Source organism: Nipponia nippon, unplaced genomic scaffold (genome assembly GCF_047370975.1).
Source record: "Nipponia nippon isolate SJK-2023a ecotype South Korea unplaced genomic scaffold, ASM4737097v1 scaffold_4, whole genome shotgun sequence".
Lineage (NCBI taxonomy): Eukaryota > Metazoa > Chordata > Aves > Pelecaniformes > Threskiornithidae > Nipponia > Nipponia nippon.
The window spans coordinates 6,598,081-6,623,716 of NW_028262358.1; the positions used below are offsets into that span (position 1 = coordinate 6,598,081).

General features: G+C 37.1%; 1 protein-coding gene across 6 annotated transcripts in view; it reads left to right on the forward strand.

Annotated features, from left to right (window-relative positions):
- The window catches only part of SLX4IP (SLX4 interacting protein), an 84,755-nt gene that overhangs the window by 30,701 nt on the left and 28,418 nt on the right, over positions 1 to 25,636 (forward strand). For 3 of the 6 annotated variants that reach the window (XR_015708023.1, XM_087773687.1, XM_087773689.1), the window contains 2 exons: positions 9,869 to 9,958; positions 13,283 to 13,406. Coding sequence is in view for 5 of the 6 variants with exons in the window: in XM_087773687.1 (XP_087629813.1) it covers positions 9,869 to 9,958; positions 13,283 to 13,406 (214 nt within the window). In the remaining variant the exon portion in view is untranslated. Of the gene's footprint in view, positions 1 to 9,868; positions 9,959 to 12,508; positions 12,563 to 13,282; positions 13,407 to 25,636 lie in introns of those variants that run through there. The other 3 variants (XM_087773688.1, XM_087773691.1, XM_087773692.1) reach the window with 2 other exon arrangements.

The following is a 25,636-nucleotide window of genomic DNA, read 5'->3' on the forward strand; positions in this document are numbered from 1 at the left end:
GTGGTAACCTCTGGAAGAAGTAAGATGGAGGCAGAATGGGCAAGGACAGACAAATGGGGAAATAGTTTCCTTAGCAGGTTAAGTTTTAGTCTAACCAGCCTTTCTAGTGACAAACACCTCCACCAGGAATCAGTGGTACGTTTCACAATTCGTTCTTGCTTGTAGCTAACTCTTCGGTGTTCATCTGTGTTAATATTTTACTTATTTTTATAAATCAGTTGTTGCTCCCTTTCCTTTTGTGTCCATTTTTCTTTATGCACAAAGTCTTTTTATTATATATTCTGTTCAATGCCAGATGAAAACAGTTTTTTTCTCTTGGACATTATAAAAAAATACATATTCCTTTGCTTTCCAGCTGGTAATTCCTTGAGGTTTTTGCTGAGGTGTTGCCATTTTGAAATATGATGTATTCTCCATCCATTTGATTCTGCTTTTTCAGCAGTAAGATTTAGAGCATCACTTGTTCACTTGAAAGTCTCATCTGTCTCTTCCCTTGTACCTTTGTAGATAAAGCATTGATTGTTTTGTTGGGCTTTCCTCTGCTTTATGTTGACTAAATATGCTCCCACTTAATAGAAGGATTTTGTCCAAAGGGTGTCAGTTTTGTAATATGCTTTTTTCAGAAGTGATTCACTTTTTTTTTACGTTGTTTCTGAAAAAGCTTTCATGCAGTTCTGAAACTTTGCTGGCTTAGCGTTGTTTCAAAGACAAATTAGTTAAAACGCAGAAAGTACTTCTTTTACGCACTTGGAAAATGTAACGTTTCAACCACTTAAGCAAATTTAACAATATTAAGAAATGTGGCTTGCTAGGCCTTTTGCAAATAAAAAATACTTTTGCTTTTATGTATTTGTCTTGAAGTCTGAGCATGTGTAATCAATGTATCTTTAATCTGTTAAATTATTTTGGCATAAAGATTTAACATCTGTAAATATTTTATATTGAAACATGGACTGCAGATGTTTGGTTTTCTGTTGCCTCCTGCTTCCCACTTCAGTAGCTGCATGCTGCGGTAGGTAACATCTTCATGAGAGGGAGGGAAGGAAGTAAATTTTAGGGCAGGTGAGACCTTGTCTCTTAGTATAAAAAGGAATCGGAGGCTCTGTGAAATAATTGCAAAGTTGGGGAACGTGGAACAATTTCCTGCGTGGGACCTGCCCTCACTTCCCTGTTCTGTTTTTGTGAGAGGGAAGTCGGCCCATCCCTGCAGCTGTTGTACAATAAACTCCAGAAATATGTTACTGGATGCATCATATGCTTGAGAACTGCTGCTCCCTTTGTCTTAGTAAAGTGCACATTACCTTACCAAGCAAACATTGTGGTTTATCTCTTCTTCACCTCACGAGAATTTTGTAAATCATGTTTTCCATGCTATCCGATGGCTGGATTTATTTTCTCTGACAGAGCTTACATCAAAAGATACTGAGGGTGCTGTCTTTTTACATTAATTTTTATTACACTTAATTTTCTCATCATGACTAGCATATGCAGAAACACACAAAATCAGGTGATATGTTACTTAGCTCCTTAACTGTCCTGTATGGCACTTCTTTTCATATGCTTAACAAATACATCAGCAGCTTGCCAATACATACTTGGTGACCTTTTGTTTATACTGTAAAGTTTGGCTCATTAATATTAAAACATAGCATGTAGAGCATGTATGTGAAAATCTGTGAAAATTATTTAACAAGTTAAAGGTCTGAAAAAGGCCCTCAGACCTCTTTATTACTGGCTGTAATTTCTTCAGAAAATTATATTGTCACTTTACTGTTTGTGGTTTTTAGGTTTGTTGGAAGCTTTAGTCATCCCTGCTCTTGCTTAGCAGGACTTTAAGCAAGCCCTTTTACGTATTATGAGCCTCTAATCGTTCTAGTTGTTTTAACCAATCACTAGACCTGTGGTAGTTAGAAATAGCGAAATTTGAAATTCAATTAATTACTATGAGGAAGCATTGAAGAAGCTGATAATGAACTATGTAGTTCTCTCATCTACAGTGCAGAAATCAAAAGAAGTAACAATCATTTTTAGGGTTACCAGTTCTCCCTACTTAATGTGATGATACCTATTACTGTAGTATCTGATCCTTACAAACGGAATGATTCAGACGTGCAGAGTTTTTTGTGCAGGGTGCGTGCTAGTTCCTTTGTCTTTCCACCTGAGTAAGAAACTAAATCCCAGCACTGACTTTCTAGAACGACAGAGGACACCCAAATTCCAGTGTAGTACAGCAGTGACAAGGTCATTCTTCTCATCATGAATCGCTTTCATAATGCCAAACTTTTGTTGTTGGTAGATTAGGGTGAGAGCTAGGTAAGGTAGCTCTAATTTTTATCTGCATGAAAAATCAGGTGATACACTAGAACGTGTTATCCTGTGGCACTCTATTGGTGTGTCCAAGCCCCAAGAAAAGTCCTTAACATTTAGAATTAAAAATTAACTGCATTTAAATAGATTGTGAATATGTACAGCTATCCAGTTACTATGGCCCCTCACCCTCCCCAACCCGAAGTGTCATAAATGCGGGTTGCTGCAGAGATTAGTATTTCTTCATGGCTTGCTAGCTATGATTTTAAAGATACCTGAGGTTTTATAATAATATTTTACCACAAAAGGGTGAAAGCAGCTTGCTAGAATCTCAAATTATCTATTATCTTGAACAAATACTGTGCTGCTATTTCGGTTTTTCTGGATCAGTTCTGACACAGGCAGGGACATGGTATATATCCTTTCAAAACAATGTTGAGATTGCACTGTTACTTGGAGACTTGCCCTGAGGAAAAACTTGCTTTTTTGCAATTGTTTGAGCTCCAGCTACATGGCTTCTTTCAATATGTAGGCTACAAAACCTCCTACGGAATTGGAACCAGACCAGCCTAGATTGACAACCTAAATTAAGCTTAATTCTTGCATGCAATTTAGGCCTCTTTTTCAACATTATACCTGATAGAGCAGTTCTCCTAGAGCAGTTCAGATGTTTAGATTAAGTAATTACTGCTTAGCCTGACTGTGGGTGATGAACTGAAGGGCTCTGTTTGCACTGAAGCATTCTTATATTGCTAAAAAACATGCAGATCCTTTACCACAGGAGGTACTTAGCGTGTTCTTGAAGGGGTTGTCTTGATTAATTTATTTTAATGTGTTGATTTGGGTGGTTGTCTCACAGCTATGTGCTTTAACAACAGCATTATTAGTCCTTAATTTGAAAGTCTCCAGTATCATACAGAGCTCCATCAGATTTGAAACAACTTAGATTTCTTTACATTTTCCTAGGGATTGAATCATCCACATGTATTTCTTGTTTTCTTTTTCCCATCATTTCTTACATTTAGTATCCTGTTTATCTGCACCTTCTAAGAATCTAACATATTGCCTTGATGTTGCATCCTAGTTTCTTGTTGTGCTCTCAGACCACTTTTCACAAAAGTTTGTTCTAAAGGCTTGTTCTCTGCTTGCACCTCTTTGCTTGGCCTTGGAACCCCTGAATGTGATCTTAATACTCCTACAGCTCCGTGGTTGAATTTTCAGATACTACTACTTTCATTCAACTAAAACACCAGAGAACTGAACACTCCTCCCTTTAGGAATTTCTTAGACATAAACTATACTCCCAAAAAAGCAAGCCAACCACTTGCAAAAGATTACTTAGATATAACTCTTATTCAGCTTACGAAAGGGGGAATTTCCTTTCTGCTTTTGGAGAGTCTGAATGCATTTCAGGTTGATGGATTCCTGCTGAATCTGTGTATAATTTAGTACTGCTATGTTTGAGGAGAGATCTTGAAGTTAGAACCCCCTACGCCATTGCTGTTGATCTGCTGCTCCCTTTTCACTGTTGCAGAGTGATCCCACAGATTTTGGAAAGCAGGGGACTAAAAAGATCTAGGTGATGTCAGCTGATGGCTATAATCCTCCTTTCACAAGACCAGCTATTTGTCAAAACTTTTTTACAACTCTAGCAAATAAAACAAAATTCCATTTGAGATTTCCAAAGGGCAGCCTGGTTGTTTGCTGGACACTCATGAAACTGCAATATACATTCCAGATGCTGTAAAGTTTTCTGAAACATAGCAGAGCTCAGTCCAGTTACTCTTCCAGTTGTGCCCATCTTCTATCTTTTCCCATTTTTGTGATTCAAGATCCTTTAGTCCCATTTTGCATCTAGTACAAGCAGCTGTGAATCCCCCAATAATACATGCATGGCTCAGCGTTGAGGATGGTTCGGGGTTACAACTCATCTCCTCGGAGCCATGCAATGTTTACGACGAACTACAAGATTTTCAAAATTTCCAGAACCAAGTGGTTCTTATCCAGAAAAGACAAAAGGTCAAAAGTGGAATTCCTCCCCCCTGACTTTTGCTTCTTAATTCTTGACCGTTCTGAAGAATGGGCTTGGATCATGAATTCCTTGAGGGTTCCTGCTTGTGGCTTCTTCTGGGGCCTTCTCTCTGGTCTGTTCTGCATTCTTTCTGTATCAGCTGGTGAGAAATCCTTTTACAATCACCAGTTCCTCTTGTCAGGTGACCTTCTGATTAATCTCATGGCAGTAAAACCAATCACTGGTGACCTGTTGTTTTCTAAGCACTCTCCTGAAATTCAAAGTGGAAAAACCACCTTGCTTTGCCCGGTAACTAGAGAGGCACTATTTCTGTGCAACTGGACTATATGGTGAGAAAAAAAAATTCCATTCTTTTTTCCCTCCTCCCCCTTTTTTTCCTAGGATGAAAAACCGCCAACAAGCACACCCTGAAGATCCTGTAAAAATACATGGAAAAACTATGCACTTATTAAATTGTAACTTTATATACTTCTTAAAAGAACGAGGAATGTATGCTGTCAGGTGTCACCAAACCTCATTTGCTCCCACATAGCCATCAGCAGTGGGCATCGGCATAAATAGCTATCCTGAGCTATGTTTATGCAGGTTGAGGTATTTAACTACTTGAAAAGTGTGTCCTGCAGTTTGGGAAACTATATATTACCTCGAATTGTAGTGCTCCTAGAATGCTTGTAAATGAAAAGTAAATTAATTTTGTATAATGGCAAATATATCTCCTGTGCTGTATGCTCGCTTTCTTAAATGATTTTTGCCTGTTGCTATTGCTATAGAAGAGGAAAAAGTCAAAATATTGAAAATCATTGGTGCTAAATGTATAAACAAAAGGAAGACATCATTTTCTCTGGGGTCAGAAAGATAAAGGAGGAGAACAAACTTTTGCTTCTAAAAAGCCTGGAAAAAGTGAATCTATATTTAGTCATAATATAGTTGGCACAGTGTATAGGCCAATGACAATACATAATTGTACTTCACGCTGTAGATGTTTGAACCTGCATAATTGAACTTAGAACATTTACTGATTTTAGAAAGAACTTGGAAAGGATGGAATATATTAAAATTTTCCTGTTTATTATAAGAGAAGATATTTCACATACTTTTTTCTTTTTTTTTTTTTTCTTGTTCACAAAATCTCTTAGCCATGCTTTTGCCACCTAGAGACTGATCATACGTCTTATCGTTTATGTCTTTGGAAGCCCTTTTCAGCATGGTGACATTTTTGAGTGGTCATCAGGATCTGGTCTATTTTTTTTAGCTATTGACATCATCTGAGAGTGGAATAACATCATCACTGCAACTAAATATCACACCTTTCAGGAAGGAGGTAATATTAGAAAGAAACAGTCCCTGTATGCTTAGCCTGGAGAACTGGAGTTTTACAGTGTAGGACGTGCTTCTCTCCCAGTGCAACTGGGAAATGTGTTTCAAAATTGTCTTTAATTAAAATTGATTATAAACAAAGCAAGGCTTATAGGGAAAGGTATTGTCTTTCTGTAGACCAATTAATATCACAAACTTCCCAAGTTTTTGGTACTACAAAGACCATTCTGATCTGAAGCAGAGACAGCAAACTTCAACCTAACTACTACTATTATGCGGATGGTTTCACCTATGTTTGCAGCTATCCTTCTGGAAAGTGAAGGCGTGTGTGATAGTTGCAGCTCGCCTCCTTCCTGCCCGCCCCCAAAAGCTAGCCAAACTATCATGTTTCCTTTTCAGCTAAGCTTCAATTAATTCTGACCCCACAGCCCGCATCCGCAGAAGAATCACAGAAATGGGAAACGCTAATATGTGTCTTGGGAGGCTGGCTCTCCAGTCCTGTCTGGTTTAATGATACAGCACATTTGGGATGATGTAACTGAATACAAACTCACCATGCTTATCCCCAGCATCGCAAGTATCTTTGTGTATAATGACTGTTTCTACGCTATTTCAAGTGATGCCGTTTAAAGAAATGAGGGTACCAATGTAGGAGCCCCCAGTTGTAAAAATGAGTATAGCAATAAAAAGTATTTGTTTGGGTTTGTCTGCTCCTTGGGGGATTTGAGATAATAATCCACCATCTAATATGTGCTTATCCTGGGCCAAGCTTTTTACAGGTTATGAGTAGATGACTTCCCTTGACCGACTTACCACTTTGCGTTGGTATTCATTCTGTTTACGTTACGTCTCTGGTTCTCTTTTCCATTTGCAGAATCTATGAAGTGTTTGAAGTATTTATATAAACAGTTTGATTCCTGAAAATATGTTCTGAATTAGATGCCATTACAGTACAACAATACACTAACAACATTCTGAGATCATTTAAAGCCCTTTGTTTAATAACAGTGTAATAACACAGTTTAATAACTATGTTATTAGACTGTTACAGTAAGTACATTAGCATTAAAAAACAGCTTGTAAAAATGAAGAGTTTTTGAATTCTAGAATTATGGAGGATATCAAATTGGTGCATCTGTTTCTGTCTTTAATTTTTCAGTGAAATGCTTTTCTATTGATTCTTGAAAAAAAGCGTTTCCCATCAAATCAGGTGTTCAGGTTTCAGTTTTGACAATCGCACCTCTAAAAATAATGTCCAGTGCAAATTTTGAGATTGAAAGCATAAAATTAAAAATTTCGGTTCTTGTTTGCCTTTCAGTTACAGTACTTAGGAATCACGAGTTGCTTCTTGCAGCCACAATGACTGGAAATGCTTCATTTTCTCTAAAATAAAAGCTAGTATTTTCATGGAATTGCATGTCTTCAGAATAAAAATTATTTAGAAACTTTTGTAAGATCTGTTAATATAAACAGTGTACATTTTTCTTCCACTTTGCTCTGTTCCCCACGATTATTTGTATTGGAATTTAGTCTGTGCAGAGAACTCTTCCTTTGCTGCTGGAGCAGCCAAAGCTGTATGAGCTGCTTAGTGTAAATATCATACATAAAACTGTACCATGTGAAGGCATATAAAGTATAAATACAGATGTAGGGTATACAATGTATTGTATAATTCCAGAGTGCAAAGGAGCCTGCATGGGAACTGTTGCTTATGTCATGTTCCGGACTTAGGAAAAATAGGAGGTAACGAGACCCAGAAAGATCTGTGCTTATATTCTCTTACTCTCCATATTCCTCTTTGTCTGTGACAGTTACGCTTCCTTGTGTCCTGTCCCAAAGTTATTCTAATTGAGTGGCAAAACTGTTGGCTTTTGGATGTTGAAATCGTTCCAGGTATGCTGTCTACAAGAAGAGTGCTCCAAAGCTCAGAGGCATAGAAGTCTTCCATTGGGAAAGCTTGTCTGTTACAAAGATTTACGCATTATTCATATATATTTGTTTTTCTTTGAAGTACTACAAATGTTTGGCTGTTTGTAATATTAAGATAATTTTGAACTGTTCCATCATATAGTTTCAAATCTGGTTTGTTATTTTCTTTTTCCCCAGTTGTTTCAAGATTGGCAAATGAGACAAATATTGCCATTCAAAAGAAAATAATTACAAACGTTTTTTCTCCTTGAAAAACAGGTCTATACTTTGCATCTGTGTCTATATATAAAGTTCCTGTAGTCAGTAGAAAATGATGCAAGTTAACATGTAGCGTTTGATAATTTGAATTTTCTTGATGTATCAAATACTTGTTCGTTGTTGTAAGTGCTGAACCATGAATAATTTACTGGCTTTCTCTTTATAATATGCAGTGTCCGCTAACTTCGAAGTTCAGTAGTCAACTCAAAAGTTTGCTGGAGCTGACTAATGAGTCACCAGAGATTTTTGAGAGATATTTTGTCATCAGTTTAAAGCTTGGAGAGGTTTGCCGTTGCAGCCATCTGGTAATTCTTGGTTCTCTGGAGGAAAGAGAAGCCTTTTGATAAAATAGATCAAAGCATTCTGCTCTTTCAGTGACTGATACCTATAAGTAACTTAGAAGTTTCTCAAAAGGATTTCACAATGCCTGTCTCATTTGCCAAACTTTTGCATTCTAGTTACAATACAGTATTGGTCACGAATTGCATTTTAATTATATTTAAATCATTATTTAAATACTTCTGTTCATGGATAATTTACAGATCTAAGTGTTTTGTAAACCCCGAGATTTCTAATTTACTAAATACACTGTCACGGTTAATAAAATTGATGCTAAATCTTATTGTTCTTTGTCTGTAATAACTGTACAGGGAAGGGTTCTCTCAGAGACTGTACTTATGCTGTACCATAAGCCTTAAGATACAGATGTACCTCCTAGACTGTAAGTGATGTACAACTCTAGTGTAAAAAATACGTGTCATACTATTTCTAGAACTAATTCTGTTAGCAGTTGGAATTCTGGCATGGGGTTTGCAGATGTTTGGCAGTGAAGAGCAAATACGGAGAGAGAAAGTTAGGACAGGAAGCATCCGCTGCAACGTCCGCTTGAAACGAGACCAATCTAACGCTGGATTGTACGTATACACTTGAGATTTGTCTGGAATCAGGATGTTGTTTCTATTCCATCAGACATTCCGGATGTGCAATTGCCATGACCGCACATGTCCAGTCTTCTCAAAGAGTGAGTTTATTGCATCACAAGTGCGGCACAAGCAGCCAAAACAGAATGATGAAATCGGCTTTTACCTTGCAAGTTGTTTAGTTGAAGGATGTCTGAGTGAGATTTGGTGCTGTGTTACAGCGGAAGAAAGGGAAAGCATTAGCTTGTGATGTACCATACCTCCGTGTGTGAAAAGAACCAATATTCTCTTGCTAGGGGTACGTTAGTGCACAGTGGAGCGAAGGAGATGTGTTTGTGCCGTTCGCTCTTCCTTACATTAGAAGGTCATTGTAATGGCTGATGTACTGATGAAAGGAAATAATTAAACCTCGTATGTCACGTTGTCCTCTGTTAAAGCCTACAAGGAATTTCAGAAATAGTTGATGTGTCTTGGGATGTAGCCTGTGTCATCCTAACAACTATACTTAATGTTTATTAATAGGTTAGCCTTATTATCATTTAACCATTCAAAATATAGTATTGGCTAGATGACAGATGTTAATGAATATTAGGTAGTTACTACAGGTTCTTCAAACGTGCTGTTCTTTACATTAGGTAGTTTGGAGAGAGGAAAAGACTTCTAAAGAAGCCGAGTTTTTAAGGACTTAATAAATTTAAAATGCAAAGTAGATAACTAATATGGTACTAAATTCTCAGAAAATAGAATGATGGGCGTTTGGCGAAGGAATAGCTAATTTTTCACACGTTAAAATTTGCTTGAACTCGGATTTAAAAGTGGCATATAGATAGCAGAAGAAAATTCCATCTACTTGTTGTTATTGTTTAAACTTTTCAGTGAGCTATCCAAGATAGGTCTGGTGCTCTTATTTCTCATTAAGCCCGCAAACAATGGTAAATTTGTAATTCCATACTTCATAATCTTCCACAGTTTTATGTTTTGCCTGCTGTACCTCTGAATCAGATGCATATGCTTACCTGATTGTTAACCTCCTTGTCTGCTTGACATGTGCTTCCTAGTAGCTACAGTTGAACGTTTTTTTTTTCTTTGTTGTTTTTTTTTTCAGTGTGGGAACTTTGCTGTTTTGGTGGATGTTCATATTTTGCCTCAGGGCTCCAGTAAAGACACCAGCTGGTTTTCAGATCATGAGAAAGAGGTACAACAAATATCAATTCTACTTCAAAAGCGTGTGGCTGCAGGAAAAAAAGTTGGATTGCCTTGAACTGTCCAGAATTTTTCAGTGTTATGAGAATATTGTTAGGTATACCTAACCGTCAATGGTTGCTGTGGGACCCCTAAGTTAACCATATGTGCTTTTTGGGTCACTAATGACCACTTTCAGTTTGCCTTTTGATTTTTAAACTCTGTGTGTGTGCATACATGCATGTGTGCATGCTGTTTTTTGATTCTTCTGACTTTTTAATTTTAAAAACATATTTCTCATGAATGTTTGTAAATTATCCTGAGTGATATAGACCAGATTGTGACAGGTATCATTTTTGCAGAGCTTGTTGGTGACATATCTTTCTATTAATTGTTTTTTTTTGTTCTGAGGAGTGTGAATGATGTTGCATTTAGAGAGTGCAAGAAAACATGAGTATGCATGATAAACTAGAGTAGAACCATTGTATCTTATGAAAAGAAACTCCCAATCTTTATTTTTAAGTAGATCATTTGTGTATCCTGACAACAGATGAAATTTTGGGAAACAGTGCATCAGTGACCAGCAAAATTATGAGTATAACTTTCATCAGATTCTGTGTGATTTCTGCTACGATCTTGTGATGAGTTACTGGCGGGAGTTTTCCCCTATTTCAGTCTGTGTGGGAACTTGAGAAGTTCCCTATTGAAAACGAATGCAGGACATGTTTCAAATGCCTGTGGACTTTCCCGCAAGTCTCTGTTACGGTAATTTTCAGCAGATAGCTTTCCTAATAATGACATAATTAACTTGTCACTGCAGAGCATCCCCATACGTCTCAAAGTAATACATTTAAATAGAATTAAAAGAAACAATAAATTAATATCCTGAGGGAGCGAAAGCAGAATATTTAACAACATGTTGTTCATCCAATTTGTGCTTTATTAAGCCCAGAAAGAAGAAAATAGGGAAAATCTTTTCGGCTTCTTTTTTCTGGCTAAATGAATACTCATTACCCTTTCTATTTATAACCAGTTTTACAGTCCCGGTTATCTGAGTTTTAAGTGTTTTCAAAATGGATTTTGTAAGACTGCCAAAACAAAAGATATGAATTTCAGGAAATTAGATCATGATGGATTTAATAAAGAGGCATGACAGGGCAGCATTCGTTACATTTCTGTGACCGCACATTTTGAGTGAAGTACAAAGGTTGCATATTTTCGACAACCGAGAAGTGTGATTCCAATAGCTTTACAATTCGCTTCCTGAAAGTCCTATACAGAATCTTTGTTAAAGTGGGAAGAAAAAGGTCTCTAAGGTATTACAGGCAACTTATGCCTACGTATTTTTTTATGAGAGCTTTTACATATTCATCTCAAGCAGTTTTCTACGCTTCTGTTGTTACCAAATTCTGGAAAACAGTAATGGTGGTACAGAAAAGCAGATGCCTCTTAGACCCCTTGTAACACAAACACGATTTCTGCTGGTCCCCTGCTTACCCTGGATGAAAGTCAGCGGCTGCTGTTTGTAGCAAACGGAGCCTGGCGATGCGGTCCCGGGCGGAAGGAGGGAACAGCACTGGCCTGTCGGCTGCTGGCTCCTGGTGGAGCACGGGTCACATAGAGCAGGCTGGGAACTAATTGAGTGTCCATAAGCATGAGGCTGGTGTAAGAAAATACAATGCATGTTGTCTAGCTGGGCATTGTGAAGACCACAGTTCGCCCACTGCTGTCACGTGTGTTGTACATAGAGTCATCTTGGGACTGCTGCGAGACGCAAATTGAGGCATTTGGGAGCTTTTCTCTTTTTCTGCCCTTCAAATTTCCCTGCCCTTTCTGTTCTCTCTCTTTTCCCCTGGAATAACAAAGTCAAAGTTTTATCTTTGTATTTTGAGAAAAATGTATTAAACTGATTTCTATTCATGTCACTGCCATGATGTCTCGATCTGCATACGGAAGGTCTCAGTTACAAGTTCTTTTTAGCGGTGGAAAGTACGTAGAGACGATTCTCTTGAAGCCTGCTCTTGTTTGTGCTTTCTTAAATATAGGTCTCTCTAGTTCTTTGTGGAGAGCCATTTAAATAATATTTCCATAAGCATAACAACTAAAATATTTTCCATGTAAATTAAGGAAGTGCATGCTAATCTTCATTGTTGCAGGAGGAACCAAATGCACACTATGTTTCCCCTGCTTTGTAGACCTTTTCATTCTAACCTGAACGCTTAGTCCTGTGAAGGAATGTGTAATGAGATCACTTTAATGAGTTAAACAGAAGAATAAGTAAATATAGTATTTTATAATTGTACTCTTCAAGTAGACAGGAAAATGTATTTCTTACTGTAATGAGAAAATACTGCTTGTGGTTGACCAATATATGTGTGTTGCTTTCATTTAGAGCAATACGTTAAAAATCTGTTGCTCTGCATACTTTCTAGATTAATCAAAAGTAAATCTCAAGCCAAGATATTTTAGTTTAGATAGTACTAATACAATTTTGTCAATTGTCCAAACGCTGTAAAAAGGTAAAATGATATTTTTCTGTGCCACAGAGTATCATTTCTGTGAGGACATAGTTATGCAGAATGGAAAATGAGAATACTGAGGGAAAAGTCGCAAATATGTGCGTATGTATTAATCTGAAAACTTATTCTGGTATTCAAGAGATTAATTTTTTTGCTTTTACTCCAGGTTTTTTTCTATGGTTATTCTGGCTGAAGGATTTGTTCTTCTTGAGTTGTATGTGGTTTTTATTGTGCTTTACTAAAGGAAGTATGAAAGACATGAACGCTTATGTTTAGGAGCAGAAAAATAAAAATGAACTAGAGAAATTACATTGCTGTGACCTAATTAGCTCTGAGTCTTCCCCCCAAAATTACACTGAATTGAAACAAAATATCTGTTGTGGTTTATGAGGATTCTTGCAGAGAGATAGTGAGTTGACAATTCCTGGCAGGATTTTTAGTAATGTTTTGCTTAAACACCTAATGTTATGATGCATTTTTAACATGTATTTTTTCCTACTTTGCCTAAAAATGATGCTCATTTGCTGTTCAAAAATTATTAGTATTGCAATATAATGTACTTCATCTGCCAAGTGAGAGAATTTCATAATGTACTTCCGCTCTTGTTTTGTAGGAAAACTGTTTGATTTCCCCCCGCCTTGTTCCCATTCATTTCCTAAATTATATGCTTTTCTCACCTCTGTGTAATGCCTCAGCACTTAATTGCAGATGTTTTTCCTTTTTATGTGAAAGGGAGTGATTTTGTATTGATTTCTGCTCTGCGTCTATGGGCATGTATGTAAATTTAGATCTAAACAGGCCAATGGTTACTCTTTCAGGAGGTCTGCATGCTGCTAGAAGAAGTTGTTGCTTCAAGGGTCAAACACTACATGGAAGCGCCTAAACAACGTGGTCAATGGAAATCAACGGAACGTGCACCATCTGGTCCTTTGTTTCTTACCGGTAAAATAAATTATTTAACTTATTGTGAAATAAAGTATGGTGGAAACTGCTGTTCTTTATTTTTTCCATGAGAAATTTGCCATCGGGAAAGCTAGTAAGCCTGAAATAGCTGGTGTTTGGGTCTGAAATTACTTCAGCTATGTTATTGAAAAAATAAAGTGGGTTTTAATTTTCTGTGTTATTGAAAAATGAACGTAATGCTTGTACTATTACTATAAAAGCATTAGAATTAAAAAGAATAAATGGTATAATCCTGGGTCCTCCAAAATTGATGGAAATCTTGCTGGTTTGTTAAGGCTCCTTTCCACTTGAACATTTAGTTTAGAAGTTCTTAATTTAGAAATAATATCTTTATTTCTTCCTCTTTTGACAATATGTTCAGTCTTAAAAAGTTGCTATGATGTGATAAATGGCATTTGTCATCTCACTGGTGTTACTGCAGGTTTGGCAGTAGCGTTGATGACCTTGGGAGTAATTATTGTGCAGAAAAGAATAGTAGTAGGAGCATTTACCCACGTGGACAATTTTTTTTATTTTATTATTTTTGTGTGTCTGTGAGGGTGGTGAGACCAATAGGTGCAATTTTGGTACATGCATGTTTTAAAATAAAGAGAATGGTATATTAAAGCACTACAGCTTGTGTTTTAATGTTAGATGAGCTTTGGGGCTAAATGGCTTGCCACTTTTTGTTTAATGTTATTTCACTAGCTGTTCTGGTCATCATGGTGAGTTTTACAGTTGATAAGCTTATCTCTTGGTGTTATATCACACAAGCAATTTACTTTTAAATAGTTCTTAGGGAATAATGACTTTTTATTATCAGCCTGGAGCATGTTATAAACTTGTCACAGAAAAGAAGGGCTGCAATAGTAAAGCCCTGTGTTGGCTATGGTTTCTCACATTTCCTTAAATATACTGAAATGGATCTCTACTGAAATACGAATTCTGCAATGAATATAATTGCATACTTACAATATACAGTCAGTATACTGATACAAATTTTTTTAATTCAGTGTATACTAACAATTTTAATTCTGAACAAATTCTTTGCCTCTCAAAAAATGTTTTCAGTTATTGAAAAGGCATATTCCTATAGAATTCTAGTTGATGGTTGCAGCTGTAAACACTATTATTGGTATCAATGAGTGTTTTTAATACAGAAGTTAAATACTGTAGGGTTGGCTTATTATTGCAAAATTTTAGGCATATATGGGAGCCAGATTGTTAAGGCATGACGGTAGAGTTCTTTTCCACCCACAAGAACACAGTACCACAGAAGTAAAAAGTGCTTCAGGACACTAAAGGATTTTCAAACCTTTTTTTTTCCTTGCCAGTTGTAACTACATTTTATCCCTTTAAAATATTATTCATGTTTATAAAACACATGAACTTTCAGATCCCCGTACTTTTCAGGTTTTGAGTGAACAAATAGAATTTTCTTTCAGTGAAAGCAGAGGGACATTACAGAGGATGGGATCAGAATTTCTGAGATTTGGTGAGGTTTTTCTGTGTTTTCTTTACTAACTGATATTTTTTATTATTTATTTTTTAAAGTTTCCTGCCTCAGTAAAAAGTAGTTTTTCTGGAAGATAAAGCTGCCAGACATAATTTTTTTACATATGCAGACAGATGCAACACTAATTTGCGGGTGTTTGTGAGATTTTAGGGTCTTATATTTTCTTTTAGATCATGAACTTTTCAGTAAAAATACTGGTATGCTGTCCCAGGGTTGTGAACTGATCTTCTGCTTGACTCTTGCCCTTCTTTCCTGAAAATGAAAAACTTAAGGATATGCATTTGAGGAGGTCATCGGTAATATCTATGACAGTTTTAGATTAAAGAATATTTACTTTGGATGAGGCAGAATTACTGTTCCATCGGTTTTCTGCAGTTAATCTCACTGACATTAATTAACACTAAACAAATAAAGGAAGAAAACAGTCTGTGATAATGAACATTCATGTTGAAGTTAATTTCCAAATCTCTCTCTCTCCTCTTCTCTCAGCCTGCTTTGCTCAGGGCTGTAATTTGTAAGAAAGGAGTGCTTTGTTCAAGTCCAAGAATCAAGTTTATTCAAGTTACGTTCAAGTCTGTTCTTACCTGAGAAGGAAATAACAGAATAGGTGGGTGTTCACTGGAGCAACTGAGACCTACCTCTGAGGGACTGACCCTTAGGTGAGCCACAACTCTAATAGTCTTTAGCAGTTATCATCACTCAAATGTGGCTCCAAAACCTCTTGTGTTTTGCCTTCCTCTCTAGGATCACAGGTTCTGTTTGTAGGGTACAAAGATGTGTTTTTGTATTTTTTTCACAAACAGATGAAGTGCAAGATAGCTGGCCAGTGTTTGGCTTACAGTGTTTTGTAGTATACAAAGAAATGTGCAAGCTTGGTATGTGGCTCACTGCATACACATACTGTAGGTGCTGCTGGTGAAATGTTTAAGCTTGCAGCTATTGTTGCATTTGGAGGCTATTAAAAGTTTTTGAGCTTTTCAAACTGAATGTGGTTTCTTTTGCTCAAAGTTATGCAAGTCTGTGTCTAGAGTTTCACTGCTGTAAAACCCCCGCTATTGTAAGGAAGAGTGTATCTACAGAAGGAACGTTTAGATGCTTATTAGCTGGTTACTAACTACTTCAAGTATCCCAGGTCAGCATTCCACCCCTGTTTGAACTTGCATCTTTTCAGGTCAATTATCATTAGTTTGTTCTCCATATTGCAGGATGTATTCAAAATTTATTAGAATCAGAATTATTAGACGGGTATTAGTTAGATTTTTAGACTGCCTCTAATATCAAAACATGTTGTATTAGGATTTTCTTCAGAAATAGAAGCCAAGCTACTTATTTTGATGAGCAGGTCTCATCCTGCTGTCTAGATCTGTTGAGCAGAGAAGACTGTTGTTAAACTGGCTACCATAACTATTTTGAAGAGAAAATTTTCACCTATCACAATTTCTTCTTAGTATTAATGTTATATTATGTTTAATATTAATATTATTTAATACCACCTTTTGGTTTTGTGGCACATAATACAAATATCTATGCATGTTACTTGTCAATTTACATTTCTTTTTCATTTAAGCTACACCCACACAGCAGTGTGTGGTGGGTCGCATACCATCTCATTAGGAAATCTGTGGGTGTTACACACAGGAGAAGAAAGAAAGAAAGAATGGAAAAATGAGAGAAAGTAGCCAAGACAAGCAAGTTCTTCCTATTCTTCCTTCTGTCTGAACAATTTCCCCACCCCTCCCAAATGACCAGTATGAACAATTTGCCAAAGTAAGCTTCAGTTTAGCCTTTGGACATAGGCTTTGGTATAAACTCTCCGTTTCCTGTGTTTAATTAATGTCCAAACGTGTTTGATTTTGGGTTGTTTTATTTTTTTAAGAGAAAATCAAAATAGGGTACATTTTCAAACATTTAATTTTGTCTGCATCCAATTTTCATGGCCAAAATCATGCAAGAAGGGCATTGATCAGGTATGGTTCACTTGCATTATTTGAAATTCAATGAATGTAAGCCATCCAATAACGAAACGCACGTATTAATGAATTTCTCTCATTCATTTAAAAAACCCCACTGCTTCACTTTACAAATGTATAATCTTTAAAGTTAGAACTTACGTTTTTATATATATGCGCCATACGTTTTCACTTTGCGCTGCTTGTGCTACTCAGTATCACGTACTTGTTTTTAGTGATGATGTCAAGCATCTTAGTGTGTCATAATGCTCACCTAACTGTAGACTTAAACAAGCTAAAAGCAGAGCCTGTTTTTTCATGTTCCACAGAAGGTGGCTGTTTTTGATGAAAAGCAATGAGAATTAAGTAACAAGAGGCTATAAAGAGAACTGAGTGGAGATATTGAATACAGGAGAATGACAAAGGGAGGACTGTGGATAATGAAGGAAGGAGGCAAAGTTTACAGGGGCACAGAGGAAACGAGAAGGAGGATGCAGAAAGAAAATATGGGTGGTAGAAATGTCCACGTTAGAAATGGAAGGAAGAAGGTATGTTGTAAACTGGCCTTGTTCCCCATGTTGAGGGAGGGGGACAAGTTAACTATGTTTATCCTACAAGTCATTTTCAGATCTTTTCTCATTCTTTCCCTAGCATCCTTGTTGTTTTTCTTGGCTTGAAGGTGGAACATTTTTGCTCTGATTTCAGGTCTTTTTATTGTACAGTCTCTTCAACAGTGAAAATAATTAGAGAGCATGCTATCACATGGCATAATGAGCTCTCAGCTTGATTTTATTGGCATTCTCTGCCATTGTGTATATTTTTTTTATATATTTTTAACCTAGTTTTCTAAGGAAATGGGGCTTATTGTGATAATGTTTTCTCTGTGTGTGTCTGTTTGCACATCCATCTTTTCCCCCAGTTGCTTTTTGTGAACGTGATTGAACTTTATTAACAGGTAGAAGCCTCAGACATTAAATTTTCAGACATTAACGTCTGATAAGCTTATTGAAATGAGAAACTGGAAGAAGTACAAGCGCTATTATGAATAGTTCAGCCTTACAAAGACCTGGAGTCGAAGTTAACGTCTTATTTAATATAAAAAAATGCGTAAGATGCAGTTTCCTAAGAAAATACATTTCTGTTCTGTTGCTTATGAAACTATTTGTTCAGCTCCTGTAAGCACACAAAAAATATACACTAATCCATGATAGTAAATATTCCAAACTGGTTTGGCCTTGCATTTCAATTGGGACATTATGATGTTTTTAAGGAAAACATCCTTTTCAGACTGCCCTTGTTTGCTTTAGGAGTGTTCACTGTTACTGTAGAAGATGAAATGTGTAAGATGTGGTATGATAGATAAGATAGGGTATGTTCCACGTTAGAATCCTGCAGCAGCAAAAGTGATTTATTCCCACCCTCCCAGCTGTTAACTCTTACTCCTCTGCTGTGAAACAGTGTTTAGTTAGGTGAAACAAATCTTGCTTAAAGAGCAACTCCACAAAAATTTGATGGGCTCAACTGGAGGGAAAGTAAGCCATAGCAGATAAGCTACCACGGGGGACTGAGGAGGACAGAAGTCTTTTAAATGAACTTTGATGTTTGCAGTTGCACATTGTCATTCCTGTCTCTCAAAAGAATTATATTGCAGCTTCTTTACAATGGACTCCTTTGTGATTTGTGGCCAAGTCCTGCAGATCTTTGTGAACTTTAAACTTATATTAATCTGTCTGTGACAACAGAGTCTCATAGCTCCCTGAAGTATGCAGTAACTTATGCAATAACTTATGAAAAATGTTTTGATGGGTATCTTGTACTTAATATTTCCTGTATTTGCTTTAGATTACTTTTTTCCATTTTTTACAGCCAGATAATGGGGAATAAAGGCATCTTTTTTTCACCAAAACATTTTTCTTCCAGAAGATCAAGCTTATAGATCTGATTTTTTTTTTTTTTTTTTTTTTTTGCTTTTCTCAGGGTAGAGGATATTTGACAAGAGCAAAAAACGCCATACTTATGCACTGTTTAGGTAGTTTCTTTTTAGTGATTTTTTTCTTACCTTAGATTATAATATAATAGAATTGGGAAAAACTCCAAGAAGGGCAACAAAGATGATCCAAGATGAGGAAATGCAATACAAAGAACATACAAAATACACGGAACAGTTAAGTGTGCTAGGAGTCTTCAGCCTGGAAAATGTGGACATTAGGGAGAATGCAAGAGAGATCTACAAAACCATTTCTTCTCTTCTTCTCTTCCAACTTGAGAACGAGAGGGCATCAAATGAAGGTATTGGAAGCGCCCTGGTAGTTAGCAGAACTGTGGAACTCTTTGCCAAAGGATAATGGGTGTGATAAAAGCTTACTCTGAGTCCACAGAACTGGACAAGAACATGGGAGAGTAATCCAGGGAGGGTACAGAATTCACAGAAATCTCCTTTAGTTCAATAAAGGCCTGAGCTGAGAGTATTGGGAAAGTAACCACATGCACTTTGCTGTTGTATTTAATCTCCCCTTGTAGCCACTTTTACAGGCAAGGCATTTAGCTATAGCGACCTTTGATCTTACCCAGTATGGCCTTTCTTGTCGTTGTACTTTTCTGGAAAAAGCCTGCACTATAAACTGAGAACTCATTAATATGTCAGAGAGAGTCGGTGTGTTTCAAAGATTGTCAGGGAAAGTTCTGCACTTCCTAGATTGAAGGATCTACCTTTGTTTTCCTGTTACTACACTGATATTTGCAGAGACTTGAGCAATTGCTGTCCCTGTCTTACATGGGACATTTGCAGCTGCAGCACCAGGTGGGTTGAATGCGTTCTTCCTTATTTTACTTCTTCCCTCATTGCAGCTCCCATGTGAAGTTATTTATGGTCTTGGATAGGAATTGAAATAGTGAATTTATTTTAAAGATACCCTTAATAAAGTGTATTATATAGTTAGTATTGTATTGCAAAGAAATATCCTGTATTTAAAACAACAGGAGAGTTGTTTAATTCAGTATATTCCTGTGGAGGGGAAAAAAAAAAGAATTTGGCGTTGGTTTTGAAAACAGCCTTGACCTCTAACGTTTAATTAATATCTGCCTTAATTAATTCTGTTTCTTTCTCTTGCTTCTATCTTGTTTCCATCTTTTGTTTGTCTCTTGTTTCCATACGATTTTTTCATTTTATGAAAAGAAAAAAAATTATGAAAATTAGTCTTGTAATGTATGTGTGCAAAAAAAGTGTGTTTGCATGCACAAATGTTGACAGCTACTGTCTTATATACTTACACAAGCTATAAAGGTCTTTCTATAGCATCCAAGTAGTAGATCTGCATAGTAATTTTGCTGTTAGTACTTCAGTTTATCAAAGACATATATACTTATGCAAATTTAAATCTTATCTTTGGAGTTTTCATTATATAGTTAGGCAAAAAGTCAGTATCCATTAATCATGTGTATTTACAAAGTGGAATTATGTCTCCTCTTTCGCTTTATCAAAGCTGGCTAGAAGCTAATAGGCAATTAATCCCTATCAGTTAAAAATGAAGTTTCAGATACGAGTTTGATGTAGATGTTGCAAGTTAGGCAAGCTGAACCCCACCTTTAATTTCTGATTTGATATTCACTTGCGAATATCAAAGTGACTCACCTAGGCCGGGGAACATACAGCTACCTTTTGAAAGAGCCCTTAGCATCTGTTTGTCCCAAGTGGGAATTCAGTGTTCTCGGAATCCACACGGAGTGATTTTGAAAATCTGTCCCTAAGCACTTGCCATTTCTTATTTGACTGCCTGATTCCTTTTTATCTCTTTAGGTACTCTTTCTTGTGTGCTCTGTATAGTTTTTGAAAGCTTCTATAGTCACTTGGTAGCAGGAATAGAGAGGGTAGGATATCAGTGTACAGCTTCTTTGGACCTGTTTAAGCACTAGGCACAGTTGGAACAGGTAGCGGATAGGTTTGGGTTGGGTTTTTTTTTTGAGAGCTTGCTGTTTCAGTTGAAATTTTCTGAAGAATGAGTTTGACTTTAAATTATCTTCTCCCATCCTTTGCGAACACAGCAAATAGGATTTCTGCTAGAAGCATTTTATAGATTTTGTGGTCTGTGTGCTCAAATTCCTTGCGTTGGAATGTCTAAAATACCAGAGAAGAAATTATTTGGTCAGTATGATAGACTTGACTTTCCTTAGCTGTCTGACCTTTACAAATACGTGTGCAGGATAGCTCAAAGACTGTGCTGCCTGGAATATGCTACAGATAAGTACAGGAGTCATCCTCTTCTAGCGAGGGCAGTTTAACATAATACGTGCGTTCTGCTGAAGTAAAGCGTTTGCAAATAATGTCTGAATCTGGTCATATCTTTTGTGTTTGGCTAAATATTTAGTGTAATATGAATACACCTCTAGGATTTCATATGTTCAGCTTGGGTATGTATGATTGCATATATCACTTGCTAACATACATAGTGGGTTGTGTTGTTTAGATGCGTACCAGATCTACCTCTTGTGCGTTACAAAACCCACGTATACTGCATTCCTGTTGTGCTTGTTGTCCATGTGCAGATAATGCTGTGTCTGTGCGCTGCTGTGGTGGCTGTGTGTTCTGGACTTCTGCAGGAAAAAAAACCTCTGAAAAATCTGTGTGTTACAGGGGCAGAGATGCTATTTTTTTAGACCCAAGTAGTCTTGTTGGGCAGTGATAGGAGTCGGGAGATTGTTGGTATGTTTTAGCAGGCACCTAAGTGTTTACGTCAGGACCACTGTCAGCATCTTCAGTTTGAGGGTTTTTCATATAACTGCATGGGAGGGGGGAAAATAGCTCAATTTAGTAAAAAAAACCAAACCAAACCAAAAAAACCTAACCAGAAATCCCAAACCAAACCTTACTATGAAAATACAGATAATGAAAGTGGATGAGAAGAGAAAGATGATTCCTAAGGGGAAAAGAAAGACACTATTTTTTAAAAATTAGCTAGGTTTGATAGCTTCTTTTGCCTTTTTTTTTAATTAGTTCAATTGTACATTAAATAGAAAAAATAAGGATTTTATTTTTATTTCAAAATGAAATGTCAGGTTCCTCTAAAAAAAAGTAAGTACTCTTTATTAAATGTTTCTAAAGAGAGCAATATTGTTTTTGTTACAATATAAGCAAGAAAGAACAGGGATTTGAACTAAAACCTAAAAGAAATATGATTTCCCTAGAAAAGTTTAGAGGAATTTACTTAATTGCAACCAGAAGTTTGACCTGGAAGTGTAACGTTTTGACCTTTTAGCTGTCTGGTTTCCTAAATGTGTTGTTTTGCTCTCTTTAAACGGTGAGAAAATCTGTTTTACACATCTTTAACCCCTTGCATTCCCTAAAAATCTCAGTATAAAAGTCCCCAAACTATCACCAGCAGCCGAAGAAAAACAAAAATTGTCATTACGTTTTAAGAAAAAAGATCATTATAGGCATGTGTTGAACATTGAAGTCCTTTCTATTTTCATTATAACTGGAAATAATTGTGGGTGTAATTTCATGGTTAAATATGAATAAGAATTTCTTTTCTTCTTAAGTTTCCTTATCATATGACAAAGGTAGAGAGAAAATACAGCTTTTTAAATTGCAAACATTTTTGTGGGTTTATTTATGTTTGGAAAATTTTTATAAGGCTTTACAGAAATCTATCCAGATAGAGATGGAGGGCCAATTCCTGAAAAAAGTTATGCATACTTTCTTTGCGTAAGCAGTTCAGTGAGAGCAGTTATGTGCATTTGATGCACCATGGAAGGTACCAGAAAATGTTGTATTTATTACACACTGAGTATTTCTATTGACTACAAAGGCACAAGTGGCAGACCATAAACAAAACTACACCAGCAAAGCTTTGCATGGCCTGGGCCTTAATTTATTAAAAATGTATAGAAGTAAATTAAAATTTAGTAGTGCATCAAATAATAAGGACTTTTACTTGACAAGAGGGGGAAAAAAAGTCCAGTGCAATCTTTAGTATGTGTTGTGGGCATAGTAAGAGAACTGGATGTATTCCATCAACTTCAAACAGATAAGAGAGATTCTAATGCAAACCAAATTACATTTATTCAGGGAGAAATATTCTACCTGTGAAATATTCGCTATACAAATCCATGGAAAACAAAAGTTGTTTAAATGACAAAGCCTGCTTTAGAGAGAATACAAGGTGACAGTCTTGTATTGGTTTAGAGAGTATCTTTCTCGTATTCTTTCAATTAAGATATTCAGGGGTTTTTTGTGCACGTGCATGTCGGTCATAAGATATGGGCAACGCCTGTCTGTTCTTTTCTGTTGTCTTCCCATGGCTGAAGACAGGCTCGTGGTTTTTGGTCTTTTGTATAAAAGACCTTAAACTTGGTATTTAATATTGAGAAAGAGGATGTTGTGTGTACTTTTTTTTGCACTTAGCATCTGTTCCACTGATGCCAGAACCTGCAAGATAGTGAGCTGCGTAATTCAGGTGGTCCCTTATAGCACTGCGTTCTTGAGTAAGCTAAAATGAGCGGTTTGTTACAAACGGTTTTGCAGTCAGTCTCCAGCTCTTGCACCACAACCAGCACTGGCTGCACTGCTAGAGATGAGTGGCACTGATCAGATGATCACAACCATGGGTTGTTCTTGGTCTTTTTGGCTCTTTGCATCAGAGCTTGTAAAAGCGGAAGGAGATTGAGACTTATTTGGAAACGGAGCCTTTCAGCAGCTGACTTAATTACGGTCTGTTTGCAGGCATTTAAAAAGAGAAAATACAGAATGCTCCATTGTGGTGACTTTCCACCTATTTGCTACGCTCCAGAACTTCCTTATATTCTGAGTTGTTATAAACCTAACAAGAGTCTGTTGTGTGAAAAGACAGAAACCCGTGAACCTCTGGCACAACTTGCTTTATTCAGACAACAGCGTGAAACGCGTGCTGGTTCAAGTCCACACGTGTCTCTTAGAACTCACTCTTTTGAAGCGTCCCCTAGATGATAGGGTAGAAGAAAAGAGGAGTCATGACCATCAACATCTACCTCTTAGCTCCACTGGGCTACCCTAACAGGAGTCCTCAAAAGAGAAAGACAAGAACATTTGTTCCTACATTATATCAAGATCAGCTTTGAAAAAACCTACTTTTTCATGTTCATGCCGTCTTTTTAAAAATCTGCTACTAGCTTTTCTTTCCCGCTCATTCTCTCCCGTCATGTCTCCAGTGGCAGACTGTTGGGCTTTTTTGACCCAACCCATAGGTTTTGTAGCCACGTAATGCAATACATTCCTGACATTTTGAGTGACCCTTGCCTAGAGACCTTGTTATTGGTAGAAGATGAAAGTCTTGTTAGCTGTGGGAGCTATAGGGTTAAAACCCTTTCCTCTCAGGAAAGAAGTTTTGCAGAAGTTATTTCCTATTGCCAGGGAAAAAAATAGAGCCTGGAGACCCTTAAACGGTTTGATGGAGTTTATTTGAAAATCTTTCAGCATCATAGTGTTGGCACCCACCATTATGTTGTTCTAATGAACAATAAGGGGAACCAGTGATGTCCGTTAAATTCGGAAAGGTTTGTTTCCATGTTTTGGTTGAGTTTTTGTGCTAGAAGAGACTTTGCTTTGTAGAGATTCCTGACACTTAAAATACAAAATCCTGCCTTTCACGTATTTCATGGCATCAAAAAATTTCATGAAGCTCATGGATATCCTCAAGGGAAAAATCAGAGACAGGCTGAAAGGACGTATTTTTTGAAAGAGGCATGTGCTTTAGAGGCGATTGTATGCATTCCCTAGTGCCCTGGAAGTCAAACCTGTCCCCATCACAGTGTCTGTGTTTCATTTTAGCTAGGATCTACCTTACTTTTGTCACTGCAAGGAAGTCAGTGATGTAAGTAAGTGACATTGCTCCATTTGGATACAGCTGTGCCTGGCCAGTTTGGGGGAGATGCTCAGCTTGGTGTGCAAATGTGGCATCAGATAGTTTTTAACTAAGCTGCTTCTTCGTGGCAATACAGCCACTTCGAAGAGACTTCAGATTCTCCTCTGCTGCTGACTTGTCAGACAGCGTTTACCACAGGGTTTGTTTTCCAGTTCTCTCTGCCTTTTGGCTGGTAGCGACAGACGCCTTTCTCAGCCTTTCTCTCAGTTGTCAGGCTCATTCCAGTGGTTAAAGAAGTCCAGGCACGTGGCTTTCTCTGGAATAGAGTTCATATGTTCAAAACAGTGAGGATTCATAAATAGCTTTCAGTTCACGTGTTGAAGCCCATCACGTGCAATCAATAACATAGTCATTGAGTCTGAGATCAACAAAAGGGTGAAATCAAATCTTGTCTCCTATTAGAAAACAGTTGTCTGTGATAATGGTACACTGACCAGCAAATATGTTGCTCTATGTTTATCTGTTTGAACGCATTAGCAGGTGGTGCTAGCTATTATTGCTTATACATTATGAACGGGTATTGAGAGCTGTTTTCGAGGACTGGATCAGCCTGCCTCTCCATCCCAAGTATTAGTGAGGGGAAGATGGTCTTTTTCCTTCAGAGCTGGTGTGTTCTCAGGACCTCCATTAGGTGCATTTCTCATCTTGCGGCCAGATGGTCTCATACGTGCTTTTCTTCTCAGTTCTTTCCTCCAGAATACCCATGACAAGCAGACTAAGAAATGCCTTATTGTGGATCCAGTCTGGCCAGTATAGTTCTGATTTCAGAGTGAATTCTGCACCTCTCCTGCTGGAGGACAGCCCTGCAAACCTACTCTTAGATTTCATAAAATGGCTCAGTCCAATTTCACTGTTAATGGCTCATATTCC